The following is a 22,959-nucleotide window of genomic DNA, read 5'->3' on the forward strand; positions in this document are numbered from 1 at the left end:
TGGATGATTGTAATCTGCACATAGATTGGGCAAATCAAATTGCCACAGTAACATAGGAGGAAGAATTTCTGGAGTGTATATGTGATGGTTTTCCTGACCAATATGTGGAGGAACCAACTAGAGAGCAGACCATCTTAGACTGCGTACTGTGTAATGAGAAGGGAATCATTACCAATCTAGAAGCGCGAGACCCTTTGGGGATGAGTGACCATAACGTGATAGAATTTATTATCAAAATAGAGTGTGAAATAGCTGATTTGGAGACGAGGGTGCTGATTCTTAATAAAGGAAACTATGAAGATATGAGGCGTGAGTTGGCCTTGATAGATTGGGGAGAGTTACTTAAAGGGATGACAGTGGATAGGTAATGGTAAACATTCAAGGAATGCAAGGTATTCAGTATTTAGGAAGCAAGGAGGAACTGCAAACTGTTTATTCCTGCCTGGCACAAAAGCAAATGGGTAATAGGACCAATCCATAGTTTACAAAGGAAATTAGAGATAGTATCCGGTTCAAGGAAGAAGCATACAGATTGGCCAAGAAAAATAACAGGTCTGAGGATTGGGAGCAGTTTAGAATTCAACAAAAAAGGACAAAGAAGGGTGGCATGTGGTGCAGTGGATAGCACTGGGACTGCAACGCTGAGGACCCGGGTTTGAATCCTGGCCCTGGGTCACTATCTGTGTGGATTCCTGCACATTCTCCCCATGTCTGTGTGGGTTTCACCTCCACAACCAAAAGATGTGCAGGATGGATTGGCCACGCTAAATTGCCCCTTAATTGGAAAAAAAATAATTCGGTACTCTAAAGATTTTTAAAAAGGACAAAGGGATTAACAACGGGAAAATAGTGCGCGAAGGTAAGCGTGCAGGGAACATAAAGACTGACACTAAGAGTTTCTAAAAGTACGTAAAGAGAGATTGGTGAAGGCAAATGTAGGTCCCCTACAGACAGACAGGGGAATGTATAATAGGGGACAAAGAAATGGCTGAGCAACTGAATACATACTTTGGTTCTGTCTTCACAAAAGAGGACACAAATCAGATACCAGAAATGTTAAATAATACAAGATTTAGTGAGAAGGAAGATTTGAGAGTTTAATATTAGTAGAGAAATGGTGCTGGGGAAATTGGTGGGATTGAAGGCCTAAATCCCCAGGGCCTGATAATCTGCATCCCAGAGTGCTTAAGGAAGTGGCTCTAGAAATATTGGATGCATTGGTGGTCATCTTCCGGGATTCTATAGGCTCTGGACCAGTCCCTGCAGATTGGAAGGTAGCTAATATCACTCCAATATTCAAAAAGGGAGGTAGAGAGGAAACAGGGAATTATAGACCAATAGGCCTAATGTCGCTAGAGGGGGAAATTCTCGAATCCATTATCAAAGACTTTATAGCAGAGCATTTAAAAAACAGTGGCAGGATCAGACAGAGTAAGCAAAGATTTATGAAGGGGAAATCACGCTTGACAAATCTATTGGAATTCTTTGAAGATGTAATTAGTAGAGTTGACAAGGGGAAGCCAGTCGATGTGGTATATTTGGACTTTCAAAAAGCATTTGGCAAAGTCCCGCATAAGAGATTATCATAGATATCATAGAATTTACAGTGCAGAAGGAGGCCATTCGGCCCATCGAGTCTGCACCGGCTCTTGGAAAGAGCACCCTACCCAAAGTCAACACCTCCACCTTATCCCCATAACCCAGTAACCCCACCCAACACTAAGGGCAATTTTGGACACTAAGGACAATTTATCATGGCCAATCCACCTAACCTGCACATCTTTGGGCTGTGGGAGGAAACCGGAGCACCCGGAGGAAACCCACGCACACACGGGGAGGATGTGCAGACTCCACACAGACAGTGACCCAAGCCGGAATCGAACCTGGGACCCTGGAGCTGTGCTATCCACAAGGCTACCGTGCTGCAATAATACAAGATTAAAGCACATGGGATTGGGGGAAGTGTACCGATAGAAAGCTGGTTGGCATAGGAAACAAAGAGTAGGAATTAACAAGTCCTTTTTAAGTTGGCAGGTAGTAACTAGTGGGGTGTCATAGGGATCAGTGCTGGGACCCCAGCTATTCACAATATCTATTAATGAGTTGGACGAAGGAACAAAATGTAACATCTCAAAGTTTGCAGATGATACCAAGTTGAGTGGAAGGGTGAACTGTGGCAAGGTGCAGAAATCATGATCTGGACAGGTTGGGCGATTGGGCAAATCAATGGCAGATGCAGTACAATTTGGATAAATGAGAGGTTATTCACTTTGTAAGTAAAAACAAGGCGGCAGATTAATATCTGAATGGCTGTAAATTGGGAGGGGGGAGTGTGCAGCGGACATGGGTGTCCTTGTGCATCAGTCACTGAAGGTAAGCATGCAGGTGCAGCAGGTGGTAAACAGTATGTTGTTTTTCATTGCCAGAGGCAGAGTACAGGAGCAGGGATGTCTTGCTGCAATTATACAGGGCCTTGGTGAGGCCACACCTCGAATATTGTGTGCAGTCTTGGTTTCCTTTTCTGAGGAGTTCGCACGAATGAGGGGGCATCTCAAAGACTTAGAAAATTCTAACAGGACAAGACAGGGTGGATGCAGGGAGGATGTTCCCGATGGTGGGTGTGTCCAGAACCAGGGGTCACAGTCTGAGGATTTGGGGTTGACCATTTAGGACAGAGATGAGGAGACATTTCTTCACCCATAGAGCAGTGAGCCTGTGGAATTCATTATGACAGGAAGTGGTTGAGGCTAAGACATTGAATACAGTCAAGAGGCGGCTAGATATGGCACTTCAGGTGAATGGGATCAAGGGTCATGGGGAGAAAGCAGGATTAGGCTATTGAGTTGGACAATCAGCCATGATCGTCACGAATGGCAAGGCAGGCTCGAAGGGATGAATGGCCTCTTCCTGCTCCAATTTCTATGTTTCTATGGTATTATAAACAGTCACTGTGAACCGGCCCCACTGGGTAACATGGTTATAAACAGTCACTGAGCACTGGCCCCACTGGGTAACATGGTTATAAACAGTCACTGTGCACTGGCCCCACTGGGTAACATGGTTATAAACAGTCACTGAGCACCGGCCCCACTGGGTAACATGGTTATAAACAGTCACTGTGCACCGGCCCCACTGGGTAACATGGTTATAAACAGTCACTGAGCACCGGCCCCACTGGGTAACATGGTTATAAACAGTCACTGTGCACTGGCCCCACTGGGTAACATGGTTATAAACAGTCACTGAGCACCGGCCCCACTGGGTAATATGGTTATAAACAGTCACTGAGCACTAGCCCCATTGGACAACATGGTTATAAACAGTCACTGTGCACCGGCCCCACTGGGTAACATGGTTATAAACAGTCACTGTGCACCGGTACCACTGGACAACATGGTTATAAACAGTCACTGTGCACTGGCCCCACTGGGTAACATGGTTATAAACAGTCACTGTGCACTGGCCCCACTGGACAACATAGTTATAAACAGTCACTGTGCACTGGCCAACATGGTTTATAAACAGTCACTGAGCACCGGCCCCACTGGACAACATGGTTATAAACAGTCACTGTGCACCGGCCCCACTGGACAACATGGTTTATAAACAGTCACTGAGCACTGGCCCCACTGGGTAACATGGTTATAAACAGTCACTGAGCACTGGCCCCACTGGACAACATGGTTTATAAACAGTCACAGAGCACTGGCCCCACTGGGTAACATGGTTATAAACAGTCACTGTGCACCGGCCCCACTGGGTAACATGGTTACAAACAGTCACTGAGCACCGGCCCCGCTGGGTAACATGGTTACAAACAGTCACTGAGCACTGGCCCCACTGGGTAACATGGTTATAAACAGTCACTGTGCACTGGCCCCACTGGGTAACATGATTATAAACAGTCACTGTGCACTGGCCCCACTGGGTAACATGGTTATAAACAGTCACTGAGCACCGGCCCCACTGGACATCATGGTTATAAACAGTCACTGAGCACCGGCCCCACTGGACAATATGGTTATAAACAGTCACTGAGCACCGGCCCCACTGGGTAACATGGTTATAAACAGTCACTGTGCACTGGCCCCACTGGGTAACATGGTTATAAACAGTCACTGAGCACTGGCCCCACTGGACAACATGGTTATAAACAGTCACTGAGCACTGGCCAACATGATTTATAAACAGTCACTGAGCACCGGCCCCACTGGACAACATGGTTATAAACAGTCACTGTGCACCGGCCCCACTGGACAACATGGTTTATAAACAGTCACTGAGCACTGGCCCCGCTGGGTAACATGGTTACAAACAGTCACTGAGCACTGGCCCCACTGGGTAACATGGTTATAAACAGTCACTGTGCACCGGCCCCACTGGGTAACATGGTTATAAACAGTCACTGAGCACTGGCCCCACTGGGTAACATGGTTATAAACAGTCACTGAGCACCGGCCCCACTGGACAACATGGTTATAAACAGTAACTGAGCACTGGCCCCACTGGACAACATGGTTATAAACAGTCACTGAGCACTGGCCCCACTGGGTAACATGGTTATAAACAGTTACTGAGCACTGGCCCCACTGGGTAACATGGTTATAAACAGTCACTGAGCACTGGCCCCACTGGGTAACATGGTTATAAACAGTCACTGTGCACCGGCCCCACTGGACAACATGGTTATAAACAGTCACTGTGCACTGGCCCCACTGGACAACATGGTTATAAACAGTCACTGGCACATGGCCCCACTGGTAACATGGTTATAAACAGTCACTGAGCACTGGCCCCACTGGGTAACATGGTTATAAACAGTCACTGAGCACGGACCCCACTGGGTAACATGGTTATAAACAGTCACTGAGCACCGGCCCCACTGGGTAACATGGTTATAAACAGTTACTGAGCACCGGCCCCACTGGACAACATGGTTATAAACAGTCACTGAGCACCGGCCCCACTGGACAACATGGTTATAAACAGTCACTGAGCACCGGCCCCACTGGGTAACATGGTTATAAACAGTCACTGAGCACCGGCCCCACTGGGTAACATGGTTATAAACAGTTACTGAGCACCGGCCCCACTGGGTAACATGGTTATAAACAGTCACTGTGCACCGGCCCCACTGGGCAACATGGTTATAAACAGTCACTGAGCACTGGCCCCACTGGGTAACATGGTTATAAACAGTCACTGAATCATTTGCCAGGATTCCCTTTAGACAACATTGTACTATCAATAGTCTTTTACCATTGTCCACATTAAACAACATGGCATTATTAACAGTCATTTGCATTGCCCACATTAGACAACATAAGAATATAGAAGGGTGGAATACGAAATAGGAGGAGTGGGCCAATTTTGTCTTTCACGCCTGCCCTCGTTCAAGGAGCAGTATTCTCGGGCCGTTTCCTGGTGGTGGGATTCTCTGGTCCCACCCGCAGTGCAAGTCCAGCTGCGGGTTTCGCAGCAGCAAGGGGTGGCTTCAATGGAAATTCCCATTGGCAGCAACAGGTACAGAGAATCCCACTGCACCACCTCCCGCTGAGGAACACGTCGCTGGGAGAATCCCAACCAAGATCATAGCTAATCTGGTTGCCACTTTCCTGTCTGCACCACCATTACACTCCACTCCTTAGTCTATCCAAATCTATTCTAATTCTGCCTTTAATAAATTTAATGATCCACCCTCCACTGCTGAAGGTAATTCCTGAAGATATTTGATCAGGTGTCACATGAAAGGTTATTGGTGAAATAAAAGCTCATGGTCTAGGGGATAATATATAAACGTAGTTACAACATTGGTTAACTGGCAGAAAAGGGAGAGCATGCATAAATAGATATTTTTCTGATTAGCAGGATGCTACGAGTGGAGTCTCACAGGGTCTGTGCTGGGGTCTCAACTTTGTACAATTTATATCAAAGAATAGTTGAGGGGAGCAATGGCATGTAACTACATTTACAGAAAACACAAAGATAGGTAGGAAGAAGTCGCAAGGAGCTTACGGAGGAATATAGATAGGTTGTCTGAGCGGGCAGAAATCTGGCAGAGTATAACGTGGGAAAATTTGAAGTTGCTCACTTTGGAAAAACAAATTGGAATGAAGTTAGTATTTGTTAGTACGCAGGTACAGCAAGTAATTAAGGCGCTTCATGCAATGCTATATTTCATTACAAAGCAGCATCTACCTCTGCAGACTTTTTTTTAATAAACATTTTATTGAGATATTTTTGATATAAAAACAACAAAATAGACAAGATACATGAAACCATAAACAGTGCAAAAACCGTTTACCTTTCGTACAGGTCCCACCCTTATTGACCCCCTACTCTAACCTAATCTACACCCCGGTCTGCCGACGGTTAATTTTCCACAAGGAAGTCGACGAACAGTTGCCACCTCCAGGCGAACCCCAACAGTGACCCTCTCATGGCGAACTTATTTTTCTCCATACAGAGAAAGCCAGCCATGTCCAACAGCCAGGTCTCCGACTTCGGGGGCTTGGAGTCCCTCCAAGCTAATAGTATCTGTCTCCGGGCTATCAGGGAAGCAAAGGCCAGAACACCTGCCTCTTTCTCCTCCTGGATTCCCAGATCTTTCGACACCCTGAAATTTGCCACCTCTGGACCCAGCGCCACCCTTGTTTTTAAAACCTTGGACATGACGTCCGTAAACCCCTGCCAAAATCCCCGAAGCTTTGGATATGTCCAAAACATGTGGACATGGTTCGCTGGTCCTCCCGTTCATTTTGTGCACCTGTCTTCCACCCCAAAGAATCTGCTCATCCGGGCCACTATCATGTGAGCCCAGTGCACAACCTTAAATTGGATCAGGCTGAGCCTGGCACATGTTGTGGTCATGTTGACTCTACTCAATGCGTCCGCCCATAGACTATCCTCTATCTCTCCTCCCAGCTCCTCCTCCCACTTGCGCTTCAGCTCCTCGGCTCCTCCGACCCCATAAGCTCCTTATATATGTCCGAGATTCCCCTCCCCTACCCACCCTCTGGAAATTACCCTGTCCTGAATCCTCCTCAGTGGTAGGAGCAGGAAGGAAGTCCTGCACCTGCAAGTATCTGAATTCATTCCCCCTCGCCAGTCCAAACTTTTCCTCCAGCGCCCTCATACTTGGAAAGCTCCCCTCTATGAACACATCCCCCATCCTCTCAATCCCCGTTCTCTGCCATACCCAGAACCCCCTATCCATACTCCCTGGGGTAAACCGGTGATTATCACAGATTGGGGCCCAGACCGATGCTTCCACTGCTCCCACATGCCGCCTCCACTGGCCCCAAACTCAGGGCCGCCACCACCTGGTTGCTGTGCAGACTTTTAACAAAACTTATTTTCCTTCCTATTTAGGTGCCATCAGCAAAATTGCTACCGTACATTGGGTCCCTTTTCATTGATGTAAATTGTAACTAGTTGAGGCAGCAGCACTGATCCCGGTGGCATTACTGGTTATTTACTGCCTGCCAACCCAAGACCTATTTATTCCTACTTCCTGTTCGCAAACTAATCCTCTATCCTGTTATCCCTTGCACCATGAGCTCGTATCTTGTGAAGTAACCTTTGATGTGGCACCTTATCAACTGATTCTAACAATTTCTCTATGACTGTTGTTCAGCTAACTGACCTATAATTTCTGCCTGCCTCATTTCCTGACGTTATGAAAAAAAATTACCCCATTTCTTTCCCCCAATTAAGGAGCAATATAGCGTGGCCAATCCACCGACCCTGCACATCTTTGGGCTGTGGGGTTGAGACCCACACAAAGAGAATGTGCAAACTCCATCTGGACAGTGACCCGGCACTATGCCGCCCTCATTTCCTGATTAAGTGATGCTATATTAGCGATTTTCCCATCTACTGGGACTTTTCCAGAATCTTTACAAGTTTCCCCACGTACTACCAAATGTACACCCATTAAATGCAAGTCACAAGGTCTCAATTTCCTGTTATAACTCATGAACACTAGCACCCCCTTTGCAGCTAAACACTCCAACCCCCACATCCTTAGGATGCTATGAGAAAGAGAGTTAGATTAACTTCAGTAGAGATAGCAATAGTGCCAAGGAGTTTACTGAGCGACAGCACAAGTGATTTGAATTAACACCAGTGGAGGTAATCACTAACACAGGCTACTGGGGAAGGGTTACTTAATGGCTGTGGAAGGGAGCTAGATTAACCTCAGTAGGGTTACAGTCAGTAAACACTGGTTGCTCTTGGTTGGTTTACTGAGTAACAGTGTGAGGCAGCTCGAACAATCACAGGTAGTCACATCTGATCACTTCAGTTTACTCCCCACCAGGTCCCACTTTCTCCTCCCAAACCCACTTCCTTCCGGAAAAAGCTCAAATTCACCTACCAATTTACTTCCAAAATACCAACTGTCTAGACTTAAGAATATCAAATTTGTACTGCTACCGATGTGTTCAGTCACACCCTCACTCCACCTTTGATGCCTTCAGTCACATTTCACCATTTTCAGCAGCACAGTGGCAGTGGTTAGCACTCAGTGTCCTGGACCCAAATTTGATTCTGGCCTTGGGTGACTGTGTGGAGTCTGCACGTTCTCCCAGTGTCTACGTGGGTTTCCTCCCAGTCCAAAGATGTGCGCGTTAGGTGGATTGGCCATGCTAAATTGCTCCTTAGCGTAAAAAGATGTGCAAGTTAGATGGATTGATGGGGTTACAGGAATGGGGCAAGGGAGTGGGCCTAGGTAGAGTGCTCTTTCAGAGGGCTGGTGCAGACTTGATGGGCCAAATGGCCTCCTTCTGCACTGCAGTGGTTCTATGGATTCCCTCTCAATGCTGTCCTTTGTTCAGCACCCATCTCTTGTCCCACATGTTCAAGGAACACAGACATGAATGGAACATGCAGATAGCTGGTTTAGTTATCCACTGCCAGATTAGACTGGACCACAAAGCATTAGGTCCTACTCTCGTCGGTGGAAATTGCTCACCATTTTAGGGACATGTAGGAACACAAAATCCATTCCCATCCTTTGCAGAACTCAACTGTTTGAATGTCTTGGGTTTCTGCCCCAGCACATTATTAAAATGGCTCTTTTCAAAGTGATATTCTATGTGACCATGATTATTCCTTCTATCTCTCTTGACCTGGCTGTAGTGTTCAACAGAGTTTTTATAATTTAGAGTGCCCAATTCATTTTTTCCAATTAAGGGGCAACTTAGTGTGACCAATCCACCTGCCCTGCAAATTTTTGGGCTGTAGGGGCGAAACCCACGCAAACACGAGGAGAATGTGCAAACTCCACACAGTGACTCAGAGCCGGGATCGAACCTGGGACCTTGGCGCTGTGAGACAGCAGTGCTAACCACTGCGCTACCGTGCTGCCCTTGCCTTCAACACTGTTGACCAAACCATCTTCCTCGAACACTATTGCCTTCCAGCTGGGTTTGACTGGTCAGCCTGGTTCCATCATTATCCAGTGCACCGTACGAGAGAATAGCCATCAGCAGCTTCTCACCTCATTCTTGCATCATTATCTCTGGTATCCCTTCAGGATCTATATTTGGTTCCTTCCTATTTGGTATTTACATGTTGCCCTTCAGCAGCAACATCTGAAAGCACAATGTCAAATTGCATAGGCTGACACTCGATACACTGTATCCAGTCAGACTGCTTCGCTGATATCCAATACTGGATGTGCAGAATATTTCTCTAACTTTGGAAAGATCAAATCAATTGTCTTCAGTCCCTGCTAGAAACTGCTTCCTAGCTCTCCCCAGTAACTGGCTGAGGCTTAACCAGATTGTTCACAATCTTGGTGTCATATTTGATCCTAATATGAGCTACCAAACACATGTCTGCACCATTACCACGTTCGGCTATTTCCACCCAAACGTCCAACTCCACCCTTGTCATCTGTTGCTGCTAAAAACCTCATCCATGCACGAGACCTCTGGATTCAACTATTTGAATACACTCCTGATCAACCTGACATTCTACCCTCCCTGTGCTTGATATCATCCTCTGCTGCCCATGTGGTCACACCAAGCCCGGTCCACCTATCACCAGTGTTTACTGACCTACACTGGCATCCGGTTAAGCACCTCCATTTTAAAATTCTCATCTTGGTTTTACAATCTCTCCCTGATTTGGCCACTCCCTATCTGTACAATCTCCTACAAGGCCACAAGCTGAGATCTTGGTGTTCCTCTAATTCCAGGCCTGTTGAGAATCCCAGATTTTAATCATTGGTGCTGGACCTTCAGCTGCTTCGGCCATAAGGCTCTGGAATTCTGCCTCTTCATTTTACTTTCCTCTGAAGACACTCAAGACCTACCTCTTTGTCCCAAGCTGCTGGCCATCTGCCTTAATATCGTCTCACGTGACTTGGTGTCATACCTTATTTTATCAAGCTCCTGTCTCCTAGGGATGTTTTATTTCATTAAGGCACAAGTTGTTTATTAACAAAATTAGCAATAGTCAGTTTCACAGAGTACTTTGGAGATAAGTAGGCACTAAATTTGCAATACACCATCAAAGCTGAACGGTACTGCTTTAGGTAATTCATACATTCTTCTTCATCTCACGTGTGGATTGCAACCTACCATTAAATACAGTGCGGAGTGGCTACACTCAGCAGTGGACACAAAATCAAGTAAAGTTGGCCCACATGCCTTAAATTCATCCTTTGGTTCTTAACCTTCTGCAGCATGTTCTGGAAATTGATGGGAGAGGCTTTCTCAGCAGGTGAAACGGGATCAATGGAGCAGCAAGATAGAGAGGGAGCAGAGGTTTTCCTCCTGCAGTTGTGGAAAGGAGAGGGGCATCTCTCCGCACGAGGCCAACCAGCCTCACACTGTGAAGTCAGTAGGAGGAGATAGCCACGGAGGTTAACATCAGAAGTGTGGCACTGAAAAACCTAGATATGGTGCCAGTAAAAGATCAGTGACCTCAAATGTGGTCACAGACAATGAATGCATCTTCAAATATAATTTCCTACCAACCGCACCACCAACCTTAAATCATTTCTCAATGAGGTTAATGGGGGGGGGGGGGGGGGGGGGGGGGGGGGGGGGTGTTGGGTTACGGGTATAGGGTGGATACGTGGGTTTGAGTAGGGTGATCATGGCTCGGCACAACATCGAGGGCCGAAGGGCCTGTTCTGTGCTGTACTGTTCTATGATGTACCACTCATCACCCATCAATAATTTCTAGCAGGACTCATGCCTAACATTCATATTCACCACTTAATCCTTATACAAATTCCACTGCTGCAAGCCTCACGTTGAAGCTTTCAATACTTCCAGCTCCAAGTATGACAGGTACATTTACCCACTGGTAATTAGGGAAGGACAACAAATGCTGGCTTTGAGTGACATCCACATCCCATGCAACACACAAAAAAAAAATCACCCAAACCCACTGCAACACACTTATTGACACCCTTCCCTCACTTGAAGTCTAACAGGAAACAACAACAGATGTGGTAGCACGTCCTCACCTCCTTGGAGGAGATGGACTGGAGAATTGTAAATGTTGCACAAGAATAAACCCTGAAACGACAGGCCAGGCAGCTTAATTTCAGCAGTGGGAAAGCTTTAAGAAACAATAATCCAAGTCAAAATTAACAGTCACCTGGACAAAGTAATTAATGAAAGTCAGCATGGATTTGTTAAAGGCAAATTGAATTTAATTAACGTCATTGATATACTTAATGAGCTAACAGAGGGGTTTATGAGGGGAACATGGTTGATGTGGTGTTGAGACTTCAAAAGGCATTTGATAAATGCATAAACAAGCTGGCCAGTAAAGTTAAAGTAGGTGAATAAAAGGGGCAGTGACATCATGGATATAAATGTTGGCCAAGTGACAGAAACCAGTGGGTGAATGAGTCTTTCAGTCAGAGGGGATATCCAGTGGGGTTCCATGGGGTTGGTACCAGGGTCACTGGTTTTCTTCATGTGTATTAATGTCTTAGGCATGGGTGGAAAGAGCACAATTTCAAAATTTGGGGATCAGGCAAAACAATGTTTTGAGAATGGAGAAGGATTGTGACAAATTTCAAAAGGGCACAAGCGGTTTGGTAGAATATCTCAATGAAATTTAATGCAGAGAAGTGATTCCCTCAAAGTTGGTACCCACAGCTGCGATAGTGGCAGACTGCATGACAAGTTGAGATTTCATGACATCTGAACTGCCATAGCAATATTCAGACATGTCCTGGAAGCCAAGACATCAGTCCCATAAAATACAAACATATGAAATATGTGAAGTAGGTCATTCAGCCCCATGAGCTTTCTCCGCCATTCAATAAGATCATGGGCTGATCTGTTTGCGCTGTATTCCACATTTCCCAACTACTCCCAAGAACCTATGGATTCCCTTGGTTAACAAGAATCTATCTACCTCTGCCTAAAAAAAATTCAGTGACCGCACTGCCTTAGCATTCTGAGACATAGAGGTCCAAAATCACACACAAGTCTCAGGAAAAAAATCTCATCTCTGTCCTAGAAGGGTGGTTCCTAATTTTAAGTGTCCCCAAGTTCTGGATTCACTCCCAAGAGGAAACACCCTTTACAAGTCCACCTTGTCGAGACTGTTCACAGTCTTATGTCAATCTAGTCACCCCTCTCTTCTGAACTCCAGTGAAACAAGCCCAGTCTATCCAACATTCCCTCATAAAACAATCCACTCATTCAAGGTATCAATCCGAACTGCCTCAAACACATTTACATCCTTCCTTAAATAAGGTGAACAAAACTGCAAATTATTCGAGATGCCGACTGAAGTATAACATCCTTACTTTTATGTTCAATTCCTCTCGTAATAAAAGGATAGCATTTCATTAGCCTTCCTGATTACATGTTGCACCTACATACAAACCTTTATGACTCATGCACAGGAATACCTAGATCCTTACACAACTCATCATTCTGCAGTCGTTTGCTACTTTTAAGAAACACTGATTTTTCATTCTTCCTGCCAAAGGGAACAACTTCACATTTTCCCACATTACACTCCATATGCCAGATTTTTGCCAACTCACTCAACATATCTACATCCACCTGCAAACTCTGTATGTCTTCTTCACAACATACTTTCCTACCTATCTTTGTGTCGTCCTGTGCCATTTGGGAACACCAAGATGCTTCTCATGTCCTGGACAAATAGATCAGGAAAATCTGAACAGGCTATGGATCCCTTCTCTAGAAAATCAAAAGCTCTATTTATGAAAAGGTTTGATATGATAGATGCGGAAAGAATGTTTCTACTTGAGACAACCAAATATAAAGCAGTCTCCTAAAAAATCTAATAGAAAATTCAAGAGAACCTTCTTTACCCAAAGAGTGGTTAGAGTGTGGAACTCTACCATATGCAGTAGTTGAGGCAAATAGCAGAGATGCAATTGAAGGGAAACTAGACAAATATACGCACATACGGTTAGGTGAAGAGGGGTACGGAGAAAGATAGGGTGAAGCACAAACACCAGCAAAAAGTGTTGGGGTGAATGGCATATTTCAGGATTGTAAATGAGATGCAGTTCTATTTATGATAGTGTGGTAGTTATGTTTTTGGGATAATAATGCTTAAATTCAAACACCATCATAGAACCTTGAAATTTTGAATCCAATTTAAGAGAAAATCTGGAATTAAAAAGTCTCTACCAGTAAGAGTGATCATGAAATTGTTAAATTGTTGCAAAAACCTAACATGTTTACTAACATTCTCTTTAGAAGGAAACTTGCTATTCTTAAACCCAATTTCTACTGATATGCGACTTCAGTCTCATACTAATGTGGTTGACTCTTTTTTTAAAAATTTAGATTAGCCAATTATTTTTTCTAATTAAGGGGCAATTTAGCGTGGCCAATCCACCTACTCTGCACATTTTTGGGTTGTGGGGGCGAAACCCACGCAGACACGGGGAGAATGTGCAAACTCCACACGGACAGTGACCCAGAGCCAGGATCGAACCTGGGACCTCAGCGCTGTGAGGCGGTTGTGCTAACCACTAGGCCATGGTGCTGCCCTATGTGGTTGACTCTTAACTGCCTTTTAAGAAATCCAATTAGCCACTCAATTGCAGAAAACGCAGTTCCTGTGGGAACGAAGGACACCCACACCCCCAGAACGAATTGGGGAAAAGCAGAAAAAGTTAATTCTCACGAGTAAGAAAAGAAGACCCCACATTTCTTTGCAAGGCTAACATTATAATTGAACAGAGACTGGATTAAAAATGCCCAGCCAGACGGTGGATTAGCACTTTATTAACAACACTACCATGTAGTGGCAGGAATACAGTACTACAAGAGTACATTGTTTTCAGTTTCATATATCTTCCTGTTGGTTAAATTGACTCGGAGCACATTCACAATACAACTGCCCTGCCAACATCTGAAGCGACCGCACTCTACCCTTGAATGTAATTACTGCCCAGTACAGGGTATATTTTGCTGGTTTAATCTGGGATCGCCTGCAGCCTACCGTGGACCACCCCAACCAACCACTCAAAGCACAAACCAAGCCATTGATTTAACTGTGTCTGAGTTGTTGGGCTGGGCAGGGCAAACACGTCAATGTAGCTCCAGTCTCTTGCGGTTTATACACAAACAAGGAGATTCGCTGCAGAACTAAACACAAAACTCTGATGGAAACGCACATTAGATAATTTGAAGGAGGAAAGATTAACGATTCAGGCAGCACACGACCATGTTCATTCCAGCTGAAACACTCTTTCAAGATGCTGTCAGATCAACCACATATTAAAGTTTTCTGCTTCCCAGCTATTGCTTGTATCATTTTCTATTTTAAATAAGGACTTGGAATTGAATGAATATCCAAATTGATTTAAGTAGCCAGGTGGTGCAGGGTTTAAATCTTGGGGTGCCTAAATTACACAAAGGAGATATTTACAGAGCTGAAGTGATACAGTACTAATGAAGCCCCGGGAGCAGCAGTGGACCCAGCTCACTGGGTTACTGTCGCAGGGATCGGGCAGAAAAGTGCTCGTAGCCAAAGTGAGCCCGAGGGATGCCGTCACGATCTGAAATCGTGAGGAGAGACTAAAGGTAGCCGAAACTTCAATGAAAAGCAGGACCCAGGGCTGGATTGGCTTGCTTAACCCAGCTTCCTCAATGACTGGAACTGCCCCATTGGCTGCTGCCTGGAGCCCTTGGGTGCTGTGGGACCAAAACTTTCTTTGCAGACTGATCAGCCATCGTATGGAGACTCCCAGAAAACTGCCAGGCAGCTCACAGGGTGGGTTTATTGGCGACGGAAATCCAACACTGAAACTGGGAGGAAAACAATTACTTACCATCATTTACAGTAGCCAATAGGCCACATGCACTAAACAACCTAGCCAGAACAGATGTGGCGGGATGGTGCTCTGTATCCAGTTGATCATAAATGCAACTGGCCACCAGATGTTTTCTTCTGCTAGGCACTTAAACTACTGTGTACATGTACAAAACAGCTGTAGAAAAAAAGTTTCCTGTATACAAGATGTTCTAGTGGGAGAATGCTGCTTCAAACAGAGCTCGCCAAATGCACAAATCAACCATCCCCTCAGACAAACTCCAGTCTCAATCACCGTTAAGATTTTAAAAAAGACTGTAGACCTACTGAGTGGGATCACTTTGCAGCCAAGCACGAAAGAATGACAGAAAGCAGCACTCAACTTACTTTTACTAAAGGAAAAAAATAAAAATCACCAGGAGTTTGTTTTTTTTATACAATGACCGTCCTGCCTGAACAGAGTTGGGCAGTCGGTCTCAGTCTTTCAATGTCCGTTTGCTGCACTCATCTGTTGCCAGTGAAACACATGCAAAGAAAGGCAGCAGCACCAATCTGGTCACGTTCAAATCAGCCCCCGGCGCTTCTTGTAGTCCTCCAGGTTTAGGGATCGCCTTGGGGTTCCATCTTTAACGGACGGAGTCTTTGAACTCACCGACAACGACTTGGATTCTACACCAAAATAGAAAAGAAATAAAATCATTGAACTTTGATTTATTTAGCACCTTTAACCTAGCAAATGTGTCCCAAGTCACTTCACAGGAGCTTTTTCAAACAAAATTTGACACTAAGCCACATAAGGAGATATGAGGACAATTAAGGCAGATTTCAAGGAGTGTCTTAGTGGACATTAGTGGACATGGGGGCAAAGTAGAACACAACTCAAGGGGTTGGGATTAAGCAGATCTTTGGTTTAGTGTGAATTCCATGCTCATGCAGGGGGTCGCTCTGGAAAATGGGACACCATCCACTGCAAGGGTTCAGTGTTGCCATCACACAATAATAGAGCACAGGCTAGATATAGGGTAAAGCTACTTCTGCATAGTCCCACCAAGCAATACTGGGACAGTGATAGCATGGGTTAGAAACAGAGTAAAGCTTCATCTAATAAAACCAAAATACAGCAGATGCTGAAAATCTGAAATAAAAACAGAAAATGCTGGATAAAATCTTTAGGTCTGACAGCATCTGTAGAGAGAGAAACAGTTAAAGTTTTAAGTTTCTACGGCCCTTGTACAGAATTGCAATGGGATGGCACGGTAAAAGAGAAAAAAAACGGAAATCCCATCGGAGAGAGGAGTACTTCTTCGCCTCTACATTTGGGAGATTAAATATAGACTGGGTGACCGCTTTGCAGAACACCGTCACTCCACCTCAAACCTTCCAGTCACTTTGTCATTTCAACTCAGCATCTTGCTCTCATGCCCAACCTTGGCCTGCAGTAATGTTCCAGTGAAGCACAACTCAAACTGGAAGAATAACACATCTTCTGATTACGTTACAATCTTCTGAACTCAATATTGAGTTCAACAATGTGACTGTGAACTTTCTCCTCCATCTTGACCCCACCCCCTCCTCCCAACCAACGTGGCAACTGTCCCTTATTCAGTTTTGCTCACACTGAGCAGTGACCTCAGTTCTCCTATTAACACGTTCTGCTATCCTACCTTTGTCACTATTTACACTCTTCAGTCCTTAATGGCACCATTAACATCCCCTTTGTCTTATGTCCATGACATCTTCATCAATTTCTCCTTAGCTCTGAGAAGCAGTTATCATCTAGCAGTCTCAGAAGGCAGACTGGCCAGTTTCCAGCCACCAAGCCTGAAGGCCAAGCTTACAGCAAACAAGCTTCTAAATTTAGTTCTTAGGGCCAAGGCAGTGCAGAAAACATTTGTAACAGCAGTTTTAAAATATCTTCACCAGAGCAGGAAAAAGACGGTTCCCAGATTTGAATATCATCTTATTGTGTGGTAACTATAGCTGGATACTCAATTTGGGGAACATGGGTCTTACAGAGTTCAGATATCGTAGATATACTTTGTAACAAGGGGTACGGTTTATATAAACTGCACGTGTTTAGTAGTTCATACATCTTAATTGCGTGAGAGCAGTGTCGTTCTGTTTGTGTATCTGTCTTTTAAATTAATAAATAAGTCTTTAATAATTGTTACACGACGACTCAACTATTTATTCTCACTGGGGTTTCACTTGCCTCTTCGCACCAAAACAAAACTATACATTCACACAAACTGATGTTTCAAGTTGGGATACTCTTCCAGATAACATCAGCGTGCTTCGTGACATACTCCCTCGAGTTGTGTAGTGGTTATGTAACTTATCTAATAATGCAGAGGCCTGAGCTAATAAATCAGACAGCGCAAGTTCAAATCCCACCATTGTTATCTAATCACTTAAATGCACTTTTGTGAAGCTGTCAGTGGTAATACGATAATTTTCAAGTCAGAGGGTTGTGGGGATCACATTCCATTCCAGTTCTGGAGATCGTCATCTACAAAAGTAGTTCTGAGGGAGTGCTGCACTGTTCAGATTAGATGTCAAACTGCTCTCAAGTGGATTTAGAAAATCCCATATAGTACAAGACAATGTAAATGAGACTTGAAACCGTTGACAGACAGTCCATTCATTTTGGATTGGAGACATTTTCATTTGAATATTTAGCAATAGATTAAAACTGAGCACACAGTCGCATATACCAATCTCAGCGACTCACCTGCATTGGGTACTTGCAGATCGATCTTGATGTCAAAGTCGTGTGCTTTGAAAAGATCCTCAGAGAGGTCAGAATTGGATTTATTGTTACTGTCCTCCTTCTTACTGCTTCCCTGCTCCTGCTATAAGGTACACATTAGTTAAAAATATAAGAATTGCAAGACAAAATAAGTCCACGGTCCATCTCGTGGACTGTATACCATTTTGGTAGTCACAGGATACACTATTGGAGTTATTGACTAATCATTGTAATCAATAGAACATTACAGCGCAGTACGGGCCCTTCGGCCCTCGATGTTGCGCCGACCTGTGAAACCATCTGAAGCCTATCTGACCTACACTATTCCATTTTCATCCTTATGTCTATCCAGTGACCACTTAAATGCCCTTAAAGTTGGCGAGTCTACTACTGTTGCAGGCAGGGCGTTCCACACCCCTACTATTCTCTGAGTAAAGAAACTGCCTCTGACATCTGTCCTATATCTACCACCCCTCAATTTAAAGCTATGTCCCCTCGTGTTGGTCATCACCATCCGAGGAAAGAGACTCACTGTCCACCCTATCTAACCCTCTGACTATCTTATATGTCTCTATTAAGTCACCTCTCAGCCTTCTCCTCTCTAACAAAAACAACCTCAAGTCCCTGAGCCTTTCCTCGTAAGACCTTCCCTCCATACCAGGCAACATCCTAGTAAATCTCCTCTGAACCCTTTCCAAAGCTTCCACATCCTTCCTATAATGTGGTGACCAGAACTGCACGCAGTACTCGAGGTGCGGCCGCACCAGAGTTTTGTACAGCTGCAGCATGACCTCGTGGCTCCGAAACTCAATCCCCCTACTGATAAAGGCTAGCACACCATATGCCTTCTTAACAGCCCTATTAACCTGGGTGGCAACTTTCAGCGATTTATGTACCTGGATGCCGAGATCTCTCTGTTCATCTACACTATCAAGAATCTTGCCATTAGCCCAGTACTCTGCATTCCTGTTACTCCTTCCAAAGTGAACCACCTCACACTTTTCCGCATTAAACTCCATCTGCCACCTCTCAGCCCAGCTCTGCAGCTTATCTATGTCCCTCTGTATCCTATAACATCCTTCAGCACTATCCACAACTCCACCGACCTTCGTGTCATCTGCAAATTTACTAACCCATCCTTCTACACCCTCTTCCAGGTCATTTATAAAAATGACAAACAGCAGTGGCCCCAAAACAGATCCTTGCGGTACACCACTAGTAACTGAACTCCAGGATGAACATTTGCCTCGATCAATGAATCTTCAGCAGACACAGAGGTAAGGAAAATCCCAATGATGGAATGTTTTGGGAGCCATGGGATCAAAGTCATCCGTTCCTCACAAACAACTTTTTTTTAAAACAATAATTTTTATTGAAAAATTTTGAATTTATACAACAACATCAAACCATACTAAAATATCAACAGTAACAATAATTTTTTTTTTTTTATAAATGTTTTTATTCAGTTTTCGTATTTTATATTGAACAAATTACAAATTGTTAGGAGAGAGAAAAAAAAACAAACAAAAACAAACACGCAAAATTAACATACATATTTACAGGTAAGCATCTTCGTAGTAGTAACTGCGCCCCCCCCCCCCCCCCCCCCCCCCACTCAACATGTTTATTTAGCTTGGTTTTGGGCCTTAGCTAGCCATCGAACCCCCGTAACGAACCTGTAGCCCCCCCCCCCCTCCCGCTACCTTCCCCCGACTATTCTTCCTCTTGTACATTGGCCACAAATAGGTCCCGGAACAGTTGCATGAATGGCTCCCACGTTCTGTGGAAGCCGTCGTCCGACCCTCGGATGGCAAATTTGATTTTCTCCATTTGGAGAGATTCCGAGAGGTCGGACAGCCAGTCCGCAGCTCTGGCGGTGCTGCTGACCGCCAGCCAAACAGGATTCTACGGCGGGCGATCAGGGAGGCAAAGGCAAGGGCATCCGCCCTCCTCCCCAGGAATAGATCTGGCTGTTCTGAAACCCCGAAGACCGCCACTATCGGGCATGGCTCCACCCTCACTCCCCCACTTTGGACATTACCTCGAAGAAGGCTGTCCAGTACTCCACGAGTCTGGGGCAGGACCAGAACAGTAACATATGACAACAATCATGAACCTTCGCCCCTCCTCAATGAACAACCCAACATATTAACAACAACTTAAATTAACACAATGTTACATACGGTTAAGTTACATAACCGTAGCGAACAAAAAAACATAGAAACTATAAGAAGGAACACCCCCCCTTGTTCTCTCTCTCCCCCTCTCTCTCCCTCCCCAGGTTGCTGCTGCTATTGACCAAGATACCTATCTTTGAGCCAGGAAGTCCAGAAAAGGCTGCCATCGTTTATAGAACCCTTGTACTGATCCTCTCAGGGCAAATTTGACCCTTTCCAACTGTATAAATCCCACCATGTCATTGGCCCAGGTCTCCACACTTGGGGGCCTCGCATCCTTCCACTGCAGCAAGATCCTCCGCCGGGCTACTAGGGAGGCAAAGGCCAGGACACCGGCCTCTTTCGCCTCCTGCACTCCCGGCTCCACCGCAACACCGAAAATCGTGAGTCCCCACCCTTGTTTGACCCTGGTTCAACCACCCTCGACACCATCCCCGCCACCCCCTTCCAGAATTCTTCCAGTGCTGGGCATGCCCAGAACATATGGGCATGGTTCGCTGGACTCCCCAAACATCTGGTGCACCTGTCCTCACCCCCAAAGAACCTACTCATCCTCCTCACAAACAACTCTTACCACATCACGTTTCAAGTTTAATGAAACCCTGGATCCCAAAATGTTATCAGAACCGCACCTCTAAAAATACTTCTGTGGATCTTTGTTCTACCTATCCTTTTGAAAAAGTTATGCATCTTCCTGGATCTACACAGGATCCGTGGAAGTAAATTGTAAGACAGCATTAGTGGAACTGCTCCTGAAGAGTCAACACCTTCAGAAGAGGAGAGCACTGATAACAGAGAATCATCTTTTTTTTAATAATCAGTTTGCGATTTTGAGGGAAACATAACTTATCGTGATAACAGGCTGACAGAATGGGCTATAATACTCCCATAGAGACCAGCATCACTGACAGAAAGAACTACGGAAAGAGAGACTGAAAGCTAAAGGTACACTAAGGGAATCAAAGGATATGGGGATGAGGCAGGAACATAGAACTGTGGTAGATCAGCCATGATCTCACTGAAATGCAGAGCAGACTCGAGGGCCCTATGGACTACTTCTGCTCCGGTAAGGTCCCAACAATCACCCAACTAATCCCCAGCAACTGCTCCAGCCAGATCACACTGTCATAAATACCCTTAACTATGAGAGCCACACAGGGTGACTTATTACTCTCCATTACTTCTCATTCTTACCGGTTTGTTAAACTCCAGTGGCAGGTCTGTCTGGGATCCAGACCCGTACTTTGCATTCAGATGAGCAATGATTGCAGCCTGGACAGCCGGATCCCGCGACTGAAAAAACATAGGCAGCATTATAAACCTTCCCCCAGCAGAGAGGCAGCATGATAAACCCTCCCCAGCACAGAGAGAGCATCATTACTGGATCAGTTATCCACTGGCCTAGACTAATGACTCAGAGACATGAGATCAAGACCCACCACGGCAACTAAGAAATGTAATCAAATAAATAAATCTGGAATAAAAAGCTACATTAGTAAGAGGGATGTGAAACTTCTAGATTGTTGTTAAAACCTATCTATTCATTAATACCCTTTAGGGGAGGAAATCTTCCACTTACCTGGTCTTGCCTATGTGACTCCAGACCCATTTTTACTGCCCTTTGAAATGGTTCAGCAAGCCACTTAGCTGTATTCATGAACACAGGTCAGCACTTTGAGGGCAATGAGGGATGGTAATTAGGAATAGTAATAAAAGGGTGGCACGGTGGCACAGTGGTTAACACAGCTGCCTCACTGCACCAGGGACCCAGGTTCAATTCCGACCTTTTGTGACAGTGTGGAATTTGCATGTTCTCCCAGTGTCTGCGTGGGTATCCTCCGGGTGCTTCGGTTTTCTCCTACAGTCCAAAGATGTGCAGGTTTGGTGGATTGACCATGCTAAACTGCCCCTTGGCAGCCAAATGGTTAGGTGGGGTTATGGGGATAGGGTGGGGGAGTGGGTCTAGGTAGGATACTCTTTCAGAGGGTCGGTGCAGTCTCCATGGGCCAAATGGTCTCCTGCACTGGAGGGATTCTATGACTTTATGAAATGCTGGCCTTGCAAGTGACATCTATATTGCGTAAATGAATTAAAAATAAACCTCACTATTCAGGCAGTATTGTCAACCCTCCATAATCAGATATTACAAGTCCTCACTGAGCATCATAACACTGAGTCTCATGCTCAGACAGCATTGTAAAACCACAAAGGGATGGCATCGTAAATTGTAATTGCTGACAGCATCGCAAAGAGACCTTACATTGGAGACGATGGTGGGTTGGCATTGGCGCCTGGTGAAGGGGTCCATCTGCTTGGTTCTCTCGCTCTGGACCTCAGCCTGCAAAGAAGGGCAATAACAGTAAAAACTAGAGTCCTATTTTCCATTAAACAGTCACCTCATGTCAAAAGCAATCAGCACTCACATACTTTCTAACGATCAGTCTTTTGGCAATTTACTGTGCCCACATTCTATACACAGCACTGGTCACACCAATACCCAGCACACTATCCTTGCTGGCCCACGTTGGTTCCTAGTCTTCCACTACCTCAGATTTAATACCAATATGTTAAAATTTCTCCATACTGTCCCTTTAACCTCCTCCAGCCCTACAATACCCCCTCCCTTCAAACCAGGAACTGTACATAGCCGTACTGTTACAACCAGAAATTCAGAGGCCAGTACTAATGCTTCAGAGACACGAGTTCAAATTCCACCACTCCTGACTGAGTTGGCTGAGTCTTGAACGACAT

General features: G+C 45.1%; 1 protein-coding gene across 1 annotated transcript in view; it reads right to left on the reverse strand.

Moving 5' to 3' along the window:
- Positions 1–14,232: 14,232 nt before the first annotated feature.
- The window catches only part of rtf1 (RTF1 homolog, Paf1/RNA polymerase II complex component), an 89,226-nt gene continuing 80,499 nt past the window's right edge, over positions 14,233–22,959 (reverse strand). The window contains exons 15-18 of the mRNA XM_038782598.1: positions 22,469–22,546; positions 21,403–21,501; positions 18,014–18,134; positions 14,233–15,951 (exon numbers count right to left, since the gene is read on the reverse strand). Of these exons, the coding sequence (XP_038638526.1) occupies positions 15,845–15,951; positions 18,014–18,134; positions 21,403–21,501; positions 22,469–22,546 (405 nt within the window). The 3' untranslated portion in view covers positions 14,233–15,844. The remainder of the gene's footprint in view (positions 15,952–18,013; positions 18,135–21,402; positions 21,502–22,468; positions 22,547–22,959) is intronic.

The sequence above is a fragment of the Scyliorhinus canicula genome, chromosome 2, assembly GCF_902713615.1.
Source record: "Scyliorhinus canicula chromosome 2, sScyCan1.1, whole genome shotgun sequence".
Taxonomy (NCBI): domain Eukaryota; kingdom Metazoa; phylum Chordata; class Chondrichthyes; order Carcharhiniformes; family Scyliorhinidae; genus Scyliorhinus; species Scyliorhinus canicula.